Source organism: Cydia pomonella, chromosome 7 (genome assembly GCF_033807575.1).
Source record: "Cydia pomonella isolate Wapato2018A chromosome 7, ilCydPomo1, whole genome shotgun sequence".
In the NCBI taxonomy this organism is placed as follows: domain Eukaryota; kingdom Metazoa; phylum Arthropoda; class Insecta; order Lepidoptera; family Tortricidae; genus Cydia; species Cydia pomonella.
Window position 1 is genome coordinate 8,542,195 of NC_084709.1, and position 13,390 is coordinate 8,555,584.

The 13,390-nt window shown below is 34.7% G+C and overlaps 1 protein-coding gene across 10 annotated transcripts in view; it reads right to left on the minus strand.

Moving 5' to 3' along the window:
- LOC133519756 (cAMP-specific 3',5'-cyclic phosphodiesterase) overlaps nucleotides 1-13,390 on the minus strand; it is a 588,515-nt gene that overhangs the window by 174,997 nt on the left and 400,128 nt on the right. Inside the window, exon 2 of one of the 10 annotated variants that reach the window (XM_061853846.1) lies at nucleotides 8,718-8,989. The exons of 8 other annotated variants lie outside the window; for them this stretch is intronic. In XM_061853846.1, the coding sequence (XP_061709830.1) occupies nucleotides 8,718-8,791 (74 nt within the window). In that variant the 5' untranslated portion in view covers nucleotides 8,792-8,989. Of the gene's footprint in view, nucleotides 1-8,717; nucleotides 9,010-13,390 lie in introns of all 10 variants that reach the window. One more of the 10 variants, XM_061853845.1, reaches the window with a different exon arrangement.

Genomic DNA, 13,390 nt, shown 5'->3' on the forward strand with positions numbered 1-13,390 from the left:
CCACTTAGCCTTGTCCCCCGTATCTTCGTATACGGACACGAAAAATGATGAGATCGAGAAACTTTTTCTTGTCCGTTTATATTGCAATACTGAAATAGTTATTTGTTTTACAAGGGGACAAAGTTGTTGTTTAACCGCTCGTGCTAATATTGATACCCAATATAACCATGCAAGCGAATGATTCTAAAACTAAATCACGAGCGTAGCGAGTGGGTCGAAAAGTGGAATCTTGAGCGTTGCTAGGGTTCCAAGGCACGTGGGTTAATAAATTGTTTCCACCGAGTGAAAGACATTTTTTTTTCACCACACCAACACTAGGAAAATACTAACTGTAAAATATCAAACAAAATCAAACCAAATAAAATCCAAATGAACGTTATTAAATATTGATCATTCAATATCATAATAAGTCAGTTCTATCAGCTAACAATAGGAAACAACTCAAAATTTGCATGCAATTACTTTGCCCCACATGTGGATAAAATGCAACTCGCTCATGAGTTTTTGAATAATCAAGAGAGCCTTGGCTGGTGTGATGAAAACTAAATTAAGTAACGGTTTAAGACATTAATACTTACTACTCATTTTATTTAATAGTATTAAAAATTCTGCTTAACAGGCTTCTTACGTCTCTGTTTCGAGGAAGCTCCATATCCACTAAATCTTTATAAAAAACGGATAATAAATACAGATTATAGGACCCCTATATGTTATTCTTCTTGTCGTAAATTTACCCGAGCCTGCCTATGAGCCCCGTTTACAAGCAAATCACGTGTGGCTTTGAGGTTTCGCCATCTATGTAATAGCCGTGAGGTGTTCTTGTTAACATATTATGCACTTTACGTATATAATATTCATTCTTGATACAAATATGAATAGGTCACGACTACAATTAATGCCGATGGTCAAGAAGTCACATCACAACAACAAACCGAATACTCAAAATTTAAAATTCAGAATTTGAAATGTCCGAAAATAAATTGATTCGGGTGTTTCCATAACAAATTGTTTATAGGTTAATGAAGTCGTGGGGAAAAATTATTAGTGAGTTTGGTGGTTGTTTTCATACCTGTGTTAATACTATTAGCTCGAGGGTTGCGCCGATTGATCTGGTGCATGCAGGGATACTTTACAGGTTTCTATCGTGCCTCGCATGAACAATAAGCAAGAAGTTTTATTTTAATGTCACAAATAATAATTGTTTCGCGAGGCAGACGCTATTAGTAATAGTACCTATGAAAAAATAATTGTAACACGAATATAAAACTAGTTGGTTTTATTTGTATTTTTTTTTTAATTTTTATTTATCTAACAATCTTATTTAACGTGGTAACTTGCAAACTGCTATTACTTTAATATAATTTACCTTATCAAAATTTGCCACATGTTTATTAAACGTGACCTTACAACTAAATTAGTAGTATGCCTTTCGCGTTAGCTCCGACATCGGCAACACAATGCTCGTTACCTTGGTAGCTAATGGCCGTCTCCATCCACCATGTTATTACGTACTTGTACACAGTCAACCACACTGCTTTATCGACACCTGTATCAGTTCAGGCTAGGTTCTCAACCGTCTTTGATAACCTTCAGTCATTTCCTATAATTGCGAAGATGCATAGACGTGTGGTATATTTCCTTAAGTTTGTCTTATTCTTGTTTTGTTTAATTTATATGATTAAAACTGTGGCGCCAGTGCCATGATCGTATTATGTCAAACATAAAACATTCTTCCTTAACATGTTTTCTTGACAGTACTTAAAGATTACTAGGTGGATTCGGCTGTTATTTACAGCGCTTACCATATTGCCATAAATAATGAGTGTATTCTTTAACCGCGCACATAGTCGAGACGAAACGTTTTGTAAATAAGCAGATTGTGCAGCATTGCGTCTGTGGCCTGACTTCTCACCCGACAGACTGTCGGGCGTATCCTGTGTCGCGCCCACGGTTGTGGCCAAACATAATTAGTGTGAGGATTGCATGTAGATGCAATTACGCCTCCCTTTACGGCCAGATTGCACGGTAATGATTAACGCTTTGAGAACGCGGCTTTGCGGGCTAAATGGATATTATGGATTACGTGAGAATACATTCATTCCATAAAATGCCATTAAATATCAGGTGTAATTAGCGGAAATTTAAAGCGGTACCTAGGTATTATGATGGTATTTATAAAATAAGTATGTACCAAGAATTTAATTAATATTTGAGAAATTATAACACATTACGAATCAACGTGTAATAGAAATCGTTTTACGTTGAGAAAATAGTTATTTGTTTTACATGGGGGCAAAGTTGTTGTTTAACCACTCGTGTCCGAGCAACCACGAACCACGAGCGTAGCGAGGTGTTTGAGAAGTGGAATATTGAGCGTTGCCAGGGTCTCAAGGCACGAGGATTAAACAAACTTTGCATCAGAGTGAAATACAAAAAATTTCACCACACCAACGCGACGAAACTACTATGAAATACCAAAAAATCAAATTAAATCAAATGTAATAAAAATATCATTCAAATCAAAATCATCATTCAAAAGTCAATTCTACTAGCTAACAAAAGGAAATTTCAAAATTTGCATCTGATTACTTTGCCCCACATGTGGATAAAATGCAACTTTCTCATTAGTTTTTATAAATCAATATTTTATATTTGTAATTTCGTACCTACGTTAATAATGAGTACACATATTGAGATACTACGGCTCCGAGTCCTAATTTCAAAAGTATGGCAATCAGTAAAAACCGGAAGTGGAACTCAGGTCTATATAATACAGTCAAACAAGTCGTTAAGTGTTTTCCCCCAGGCAATGTTACCCAATTTTTGTTAATGAATATGGCTTTCATGAGATATGTGATACAGTACAGCAGTCGTAATGTAGAATTAGAAATAAGTAAATGCTGTAAGATCTAACTAGTTATGGATTACAACTTTACTATTCAATTTCATAATGTAAGACAACCTATTTATTAAAGTAAACTTTGATCGTGACTAGATACGACCTTCGACGATTACCGCAGAAGTGAAGAACACATGCTTATTATGCGTAAATACGTAGCTGTGGCAAGGCTTTTAAAATATGTAGATAAGCACTATTATTAGACTACCACTCGCTGCCAAGGGACATGGGGTTTAAAACTTGCTTGTAGCGTAAATTCTAGATGATCGTCGATTTAGAAGTCTGAGCAAGCTGAAAATACGATAGAGCGAGCGTTTAATAATAATAAATATGCCAACAGGCATGTAGTCAATGCGACGGTACCAAAAATGTCGAACGTAGTGGTCGTTCCCTTTTTCGCACACTCTTTAAAGTTGAACCAAGCAAAATTAACTCTTCCGCCTTCATAAAAAAGTACAAGAACTTGTGTTTCAAAGAAAAACTTTAGATTAGTTTAATATGCTGTATAAACCTGAGTATTCTATAGCACATCCCACTTTGTATAATTGAACGAGAGAGTGGGGCAACAAAGGCAGATTAAATCACTGAACGCTTAACGGACAGCAAGGACTCTGTTGAGGAAATATTTGCTCATCAAACAAGGGGTATCATTTATACCTCAGTTATTATTCTTATCCACCTATAGGGAACCGAAGTTTACTTTAGTCTGTACGAATACTCGTATTAATACGGATACGACTGCTTCAAGAGTAATAAATGTATTTCACTTTGCAGCTCACTTATGGATATTTAGCCAATTTGAGACAGATTTTTTTTGTTCTGTGCTTAAAGATCATTATTCATTATTTACATTCGGATTAAAGGTGACAAAGGTGTTACATGGATTTCCGTCTGTCGTCTAAGCCGTTTATGATGAAAAAATATTTAAACGTACTTTACATCAAACAGTGTAAAGGGGCCCACTGATTAACAGTCCACCGGACGGTATTGGCTTGACAGTTAGAACAAACATACACTAATAGGTATGCCAGTACGAGCAAGATGTATAGAACGTAAGTTACGCACACGCCAGCGTATATGTTAGTGTCATGTCAGTAACAAGCTCATGGTAAGGCTACAGATATCATATTTCATAGATTAGTACACCGTAGTAATGTTGATACTTAATATTAATATGCAATATAAAGTAACCATTTCCGAATATACGAGTGATTATGCTGTTTTCAGTGACTAATTTGAAGTTTGTAGAGAGTGTACGTACGACTATGTCACACGATACGATACTCGTAAAGGAAGTACAATACATATGTCACATACGAGTCTTGGCTATAAGAACAATGTACGGAAAAAAGAATCAAATGCGCATGTCTAATTAGAATTTGTGATTGATAAAATGAAACATCTACATATTTGCTATCTATAAGTACCTAAGTATAATGCCAGAGAAAATGACTAAGATTACTACTACGAGTATTATTATTAAGGAAGACAGTTACCGCAAAAACTAGACACGCCAGAGAGTTTCTTCTTTAGAACAATGTTTATCGATATTTTATTTTATAAAGCAATCGTTTTTACCTGGAAAAGTTCTACTTAAGTCTCGTAAAAAGATACGGTGTATGTCAAAATCTAAAGTAAATCAGCGAAGACGTCTCGAGTACAAGAGATAATCAGATCGGTACCGGTCAAGGTTGGCCCGCCATTAGGATGCGATTATCTACTTGGCACTCGTCGAGTCACGCACACCACTCGACAATACGGTGTACTTTCCATTAACACGTTGTACCGCTTTGCACGCGACTCTTGCTTTTGTTTTTCTGGGAGATTATCCGGGTTACTTACCGGGATTGTAAAAATCAGATTGTGCTGTGCTCATTTTAGTTTCTATTTACCTTTTTAAGGATTCAGAGTTTCCCAGTCCGAAGTAATCAGAAGGAAGAGGGACAATACCATAATATTTTTCAAGGATAGGATCATGTTTTCAATGAAGGATTTCTCAACATTCCGGTTTCTAAAAATTAATAAGTAAAAGTAATCTAGAAATTAGACCATTAATATGAGGTCCATTCCAATCATATATGTTCCAGTTTATTTTCGGTCCAAGTGATTAAAAAAATCGACGGTCTACTTGACAATTTAAAAAATCTCTAGGATAACTCATTGCCAGTTGTCGATTTTGTTATTATTACGTTTTAAGGTATTTTGACCTAACCTAAAATGCTAATTAATGAAGTTGAATCTGGGGGCACGGTAGTGCCTCCTCTAAGACGAGCCGTGCGAAGCGCTTTGTCGTTTATTTTGAAGCCTCGATAAAAAAATCTCAGGATATGATGTCAATAATGGTCTCATTAAACATAGGAAGTTCTAATTACATACCTCTTATACTTCTATATCTCTTATGTCTAAAAACAATGATCTCTTCACTGACTCGCTCAGTCCTTCCACTCCTCCCTGAAGTCCTAAAAAGCTGACATTTTATGTAAGTAGTATTAGTACACAAACAACAAAACAATTCTAAAACTTGGAACTTTTATCCCCCAACCCCTTAAACTAGGGGATGAAAGTTTGTATGAGACTTCCGCATTTTTTTTCAATGATGCTAGAAGTCTGAAAATGTATATAGGGACTTTTTGTTATTAACAATAAGATGGAAGCTTGTCATAAGCAACTTACAAAAAGAAGAGACATCTCACCAAAAACATTTTCATGTAAAGTGTTACCAAGACGAAACCATAAGGCTCGCACTAAGGTGAAAAAAACCGGCCAAGAGCATGTCGGGCCACGCTCAGTGTAGGGTTCCGTAGTTACTCTTCCGTCACAATAAGCTAAACTGGAGCTTAAAGTATAGTAAATTGTTTACCAAGGGATGAAACGGTACCTTTCACCCGAGTCAAACAAATAGGCAAATTTGCATAATCAGTAGGTACCTAATTAAAGTAAGTCTTTTTACTATGAAGGGAAAACTTTTTGCGATAACTCAAAAACAGCTAAACTGATCATGTCCGCTATAGTTTTCATTTAATGTCTTTCTTAAGCTCTACTTCCACAATTTTTTTTCATATTTTTTGGACCTATGGTTCAAAAGTTAGAGGGGGGGGGGACACATTTTTTTTTTCTTTCGGAGCGATTATCTCCGAATATATTCACTTTATCAAAAAATGTTTCCTGAAAACCCCTATTAGTTTTGAAAGACCTTTCCAACGATACCCCACACTCTAGGGTTGAAGCGAAAAAAAAAATTCACCCCCACTTTACGTGTAGGGGAGGTACCCTAAAAAAAATTAAATTTTTAGATTTTATTGTACGACTTTGTCGGGTTTATTGATTTATATATCCAGGCTAATTTTCAGCTTTATAGCACTAACGACCACGGAGCAAAGCCTCGGACAGACAGACAGACAGACAGACAGACAGACGGACATGGCGAAACTATAAGGGTTCCGTTTTATGCCATTTGGCTACGGAACCCTAAAAATGAGGTAAAATTGTATTCAATATTCATTACTTTTTTGCTATACTTAGGTTCCTACAATAGTTCATATTACGAAACGGCCAAGCCGCATATTTTTTCTAACGTGAAGAGTTTGTGAAGTTAAGGCTTGTAGAGTTAGAAGCTTGGCTCTGTATGAGATCTGATAACTTTTAGACAGTGCGAGCCTTATGGTTTCGTCTTGGCAACATTTTACATGAAAATATTCTTGGTGAGATTATTTTATACGGGAAAATTACAATTTTTTTTTTACAATAAACAATATTTATTATTACAAAAAACACGCCAACGCATCTATATTTAACGACCATATCGAATTCGATTTAATTAAGGTATTTGTCCGATATTTGGATAGGAAGAAAAAGCTAAGGAAGCAAAAATACAATCCTGTGAATTACAAAGCGCTTAGATTTGATAATGAACACTATTATAGAACATAACTCTGTCAACATTTATTTCGGAATTTATTAAGTAATTTCTTCCTCTAAACTTCGTCTGAGAATCTTTTTGTTTATCTACGAAAAAGTCGGTAGTGCTCGTTTGCATGCAATCGGTGTTCGGATCTAGTGCCGCGGCTGAGCGACTCGTTCGAGAGGGAGTTTCAAATTAAGGCCCCATTCTCTCATCTCATCTTGTCGGATAAGAACGCTGGCATAAAACAAAAGACACAATATTCGCTTCGCATTTTTTAGATAGGTTTTCCGTTGGCGCTAAGTTCGTCTGAAGGTTTTTCTTTATAAAAATAAGCATTAGATTGATTAAAAAAATAAAGTAGATGTCTAGCGTAACAGTGATACTGTAAAACTCATTTAATTATTTCATTGTAGTCTCGCACATTAAATACCAAGATCAAATGAATTTCCAACGCCACTTACTAGTAAATTCGTTTGATCTTAGTATTGGAGCCACATTACTCTCTTATCAATGGTAATAATTAAGACAATATTAAGAAACACTGACTTTACATTTAAAACTCCCTTGAGACTTCAACATATTAAAATTATTTTTAACGGATTACTCAGGAAGTTTTAGTCGAATATTCTCGTCATATTTTGAGTGATAATTTTACTAAAATTACGCAAGTAAACCTATTTAATATCACCCCTGAGTGAACTCTTAATGTGACCGTAATCTGTCCCAAAATCTAAATATTTTTGCTGGGTTCCCTGCAGGTTGTTTAGACAAGATCAGCGCGATACTCTGTATTCCGTAGTATTATACCTTACCTTTGACACCCGCTTTTAGCTTTATGGAAAATCTATAATATTCAGATTTATGAAAGAAAGTCACACGAGTCTTCTGTCGACAGTGTACGATATAGAATTTTGTTTACACCTACACTTTCTAAACCTTTTTAAAAAAAATATTGGTGTCGTATTTTGCATAGGCAGTATAGGCAATATATTATTAGTTTAGTACAGACACGGGACACGTTTGAGGGAAATGTTTAAAAGGATAGGAATTTTCTTGCAGTGAAACGTCGTACCTGATATTTATTTACCTAGTGAGAACTTTATTACTTTTATGGTACTAAATTTGTTGATGTTACCTACACCATATTCACTTTTATTTTTGGCAAAACAAGTTTATTTTTGTGAGTCACCCGTGTAAGACCTAACTGCTTTTCATTGACATATTTAGAAAATAAATGCAAACAGTGACCACGGTTAACGCAGGTTACATATTTTCGTAGTTCGATGAAGCTTTAACAAGTTACTGTCAAAGAATATATTTTTTAAATGTAATTAAATAAAAAATATGACAGTTACGGGCCTTTGTACCTTGGGACCACTTTCCTGTAAAATCCGGATTTCGCACTTGACTCAGTATACTTATTATAGCGATACCTTAATGCAGCACTCGTACTACTGGTAATTACGAAGAAAATATTATTGTAGTTAATACCTACATTACTGCACAAACGTAAAATATTGATTGCAATGATTTTTTTACGTAATGAATCCGAATATCTATAGGAGGTATAACGTATCGATGTAAACACGATATTTATTCTGTTGTGTTAAGTCTGTTAGAGAATCTTTAACATAAGTTTGTCCTAACAGTATCAACGTAAGTATATATATGTATATACTTATCAACTTACCTATATCCACTGAAATCTAAAACGGTCGCCGACAGGTATAATCTTTACTGTTGTGTCAAATATTGTACAGTTAGACAAACGATTAGCTTAACACCCCTGCATACGAGTTTGTATGCAGAGATGTGCCATATTAATAGTTTGGCTGACTGTGCCTGCCTATCGAATTTACAATCGCCTTGTTTTTTCCAGACTGAATATACATAATTTATAAATTTTAATATTACCGGGTGTGATGCGGGTGGTCCTCTTGACCGCTGCTGCGCTTTCTCTTGCGCTTGAAGCACCAGTCCTGGCCCATCGCATCACAGCCGGCGCGCCGCGAGCCCCCCGCGCCCAGCGCGCGCTTCACTCGCACCTTCCCACCATCACCTGTGGCCCGGCCTTTTGCAGTAACGTCTCAACACTGGCCAACCTTATAACCACAGTCACAGTCACCGGCCGGAAAACAGTCCAAGTTCACTTGCACATTACAATCATTAAGTGTGGCCGGACTTTGCTGGAAAAATTAAAAAGCTGCTGGAAATATTCCGATATTTGAAAAAATAGGCTTTATAAATCCGGTGTATTTATAAATACGGAAACGTATAATTAAAAACCGGTATATATTTAAAACAATTATTTCTGTCATGAACACACTTTTAAGTTATTGTTTAGTTCGTTTTAGTTACATCGTTGACAGCGTTGTTTTATAATCTCTGCTGTTAGCCCGCCTAAAACACAAAATCCGAATATCCTTCAAAAATACGAAGAAACAGTTCAATACTAACATACGCTTAAGAGGCTGTCAACGCCCAATGTCCTTGAAATTGATGTTACTTAAACAGTTTTTTAAGAAAGACTATTTGTTTTAGTCAAGTAAGAAAAATATATGTTCATATTAATTATATTTCAAAGACCGTGGTTGTACTCGATACATGATTGAACGAAATCGGCTCGATAGAAAATAATTGCAAAGATTGGTCTTAAAATCACAATTAAACGGTTCTATGTCTTTATTGTTTTGACTTATGGGTCTGCAATTAAAATCACAATTTAAAAACATTTATATCTAAATCGTGGTTGAGTAAAATATTACACTAATAATCCACTTTTTTTTATTTAAATATTTTTCTTATTATTCCCTTGCCCAGGTCCAGTAACATGCGACAGTGCTATCTCATTTACTCCGATAGAAATAGACAGTGTGCGCGCTTTAGGTATTGACAGCCTCTTAAAGCGCCACTTGCTTCAATTTCTAGTTGTTAGTGAATTTAAAAAGTATGCACAACTTTGTTTTTAAGAAACCATTTGACTCTAACAGTGTCAACAACCCTTAATCTCAACCTGTGTTTTCAACTTAATATTTATATCAAAGTTTGAGTGGAGTTCTTCTTTTATTATTAGAAAACTTTTTCCAGCTGCGTTGTCTTCCAAGTTTAAATTCGATGATTCAATACTCAAAGAGTAACTTTTATATATAGTTTGATGTTAAGTTGTAATTTAAATGTAAAGTAATTGGAAACATTAAGTATTTTTATCCAGTCTTTGAATAAAAGGAATGTTTATTATGTGCCTGTTTAATGCCACGTTTTAGAACTCCGAAGATATTTAAGTTGTCATTATAACACTCTCTTTGCTGAGACGTATGTAAATTAAATAAGACGCACAGGTAGAAGAAGGGAAACCCACTTTCTTCAGCGCCGCAATTTCACTTGTTTATTGGGACTTCTTGTTTTGAGGAACATATGGTATCATCTAAATTATCTATTATGTATTATCTACATATACATATTTATTTAATGTTGGGCCAAAATTTTCTAAGATCGTCGTCATAACCTTACGAGTTGCCCACCATAGGTTACAAATGTGTTTTTTTTCTGAACGAAGTCGGCGAAGATTTAATTCTACGACATTTTATAAGACTCTTTTTATGAGATTGAGTGTGACTTTATCAGATTTCTAATCAAACTTATTTTAACATAAACACATTTTAAATTAAGAAAACTTAAAAATTAAAAGGACATCTTACGCACATAATTCATCACAAATAACACAAATTGAAATTGGAGGTTCAAAATAGTTAATTAAAGTACTGTAATCATGCTATATTTATAGAGGTAGAGTAGGTATCCCAGAAACCAAAGCGGTTTAATTAAACAAGATACAAGATGGGATTATACTACGAATATTTAGATACACAGACTAAGAACGAACAGACTAGTTAGAAGTTGTGAGTATCGGTTACAATACAATACACAATGCTCAAGAAGAGCAATGAAAACGAGTCGCCTGGACGTGCGTACAGCATTTAACTGCATTTCTTGACATAATTAGTAAAAGGAACAGTATATACTTCCACTTATTAGAATAGCTTATTAGCTAGTAAAAGATTTTATCGATTAAATCCCCACACAGAGACACACTTAACCATTTAACGAAAATAGTACATTTCAATGCAAATGTGCAAAGTGTATCAATATAAATGAGTCCGAGATTCGCAACTCGTGTCGATTTAAAACACTCCCTTCGGTCATGTTTTAATTTATCGCCACTCGTTTCGAATTTCCTATTTTTCGCACTTGTATCGTTATGTACTATTACGATACAAGTGCGAAAAATAGGATAGAGAGCGAGTGGGGATAAATTAAAACACGACCGAAGGGAGTGTTATAAATCGACACGAGTTGCCAATTACCTATTCGCACATGTATCGTACAACGTTTTACAGTACGTATGACTTTGAAATTTTCGACATAGTTACATAATGTGCTAATTTACGCACTAGTGCGGATAAGTAGCACCATATGTACTGTAAATGATACTTGCGAGTCTGTTTATTGTCTATCTTTGATATTATATAACAAAATAGAGCCGCAATATCACAGAGAGAATTTAGGGAATGTATAAGTAGATAACTACGAGTACATATAGTTTAAACTACAAGTCTTCAAATGTTAACTTTAACAAGATTAAAGCAGCGTTTAAGCGACGCGTATAATGTTCAAGGATTAAGTTAAGATGAAACTTTGTTAATATCGTGTTTGTTTCTTTTGTGGAAACTCAAAAGGTTTAAATTATAATTTGTTAATTAATTTTGAATCTTTTTCGATTCTTATGCTTCGAGTTTGCTTCTATCTTTGCTGTTATAAATTTGAACATTCATTTGATAGTTTTAACTCTGTTAATTTGTCTCGTCCCCACTAACTTCTTCGTATCTAGAATGGGTATGACACAGTTCAACTGCATTACATTATTTCAAGATTATGTATATGTTTATATTTCTATTGTTATTGAAGTGACACATCGACAACTATATGTCTTTATAAAAAGAATTCTAACATTAAACAATCAATCTTTGAGATTGATTTATATACGTTGTTGAAGATTGATTTCTCGAACGTTGAGTCAAAGAGTAACTTTTTAAATTTGATTCCCCGGCTTCGAGTACCATACCGATGGGACAAATGTTTGACGGGTTGGACCAATTTGCATGGAAAAATAAATTTGATTTTTGAAAATTGAATACTATTTTCTCGGAGTTATCCATATATTTTCACCATATAAAGCTTTCTATTACATAAAAGTATTTTAGATTTCATTATTTTTTATATTTTAATAGCTTTTCTCTTGATCGAAGCCAAGACGAATCCAACAAATCAGGTATCATTGAAATCGGTCGGACCTTTCATAAGTTAAAATGGTGTAAGCCCGACTTTGCGTTATACATCAACTATCAATTTTTTTTTACAAGTAAAGTCTTTATTGAATTAAGGGTATAAATACGAGTACATTATTAGTTTTCGTCTGTAAAACCTAGAGTTGCCCAAGGCATCACCCAGCCCGCTTGCTGCATTTCCCCGTTGGATCGCCAGACTTAGCTTCTGAGCGAAATAATCATATTAACGTTATTTATCTATTTATTTTTTAAATCAAAGTAGGATTAGTTATTTAGAAAGGACAGGACCAATTTAATGATTTCTTACATACGGGTTCTCGCACCGTCTTAAGGTGTAACTCGCACGAATTTGTTTTATACATGTATAGACGTTATCCTAATAGACTATTAAAGTTATTAAATTTTTATTGGTCTAGTTAATTCCTAAATAAACAAACTGCTAGAGCTACGTGACACTCTTTAACTGGAGCTATGAAGTTTGTTTGGAATGCTACTGGATTTCAGGGGATCCATGAAAATGAGCGTTCATTAGCAAAGCCTCCAGTAAAATGGTAATGATTTTAATGTCTCCGTCAAACACCTATCCGATGTCCATAAATCGAGCAGCAGATAACAACGTCCCTTGTTCGGGGTTCATTAGTCAAACAACAAACGTAAAATAAAATTTAAAATGTAACTCCAAAAATATTTTTTATCAACAAAAATATATTTTTGTGTAATAGAAAATAAGGTAACATTTTGTTTAAGTCTGGATGGGTTTTTCAGACCACGCCCGGAGATCGATTACAGGTGTTTCAAAATGTGACAGTCAGAGTGAAAAGGGTTACGCCCTAGGCATAAAATGGTAAAATGTTGCGAACCTGGGGTCAATAAGATTTTCTTTTGACTCCAATGGGCATTAAGGTCTCTTGTTGCATACGGCAGTTTGGTTTCCGGTTCGTCGGCCATGTAAAAAGTCTTTGAGGCTAATGCAACTATTGATTTCGTGTTTATTTAGAACGTTTTGTGAGAGTAATGCGCTAGGAAGAAGCTGCCTATCACTCCTACAGAAAAAAAAAACAATAAATAAAAAACTGACTATTATCTAAATTAAAAGTCGCTTTTTTTGTAGTTATTCTAAAAACCTTAGTTTGTTTTCAATCGCATCAGTTTTTTTCATTTGAAAGTTTACAGTTGTTTTTCGGCACACCCCTTATACGGTGCTTTTCTCAAACTTGCAATGAAATAAAAAATAGTCAATAT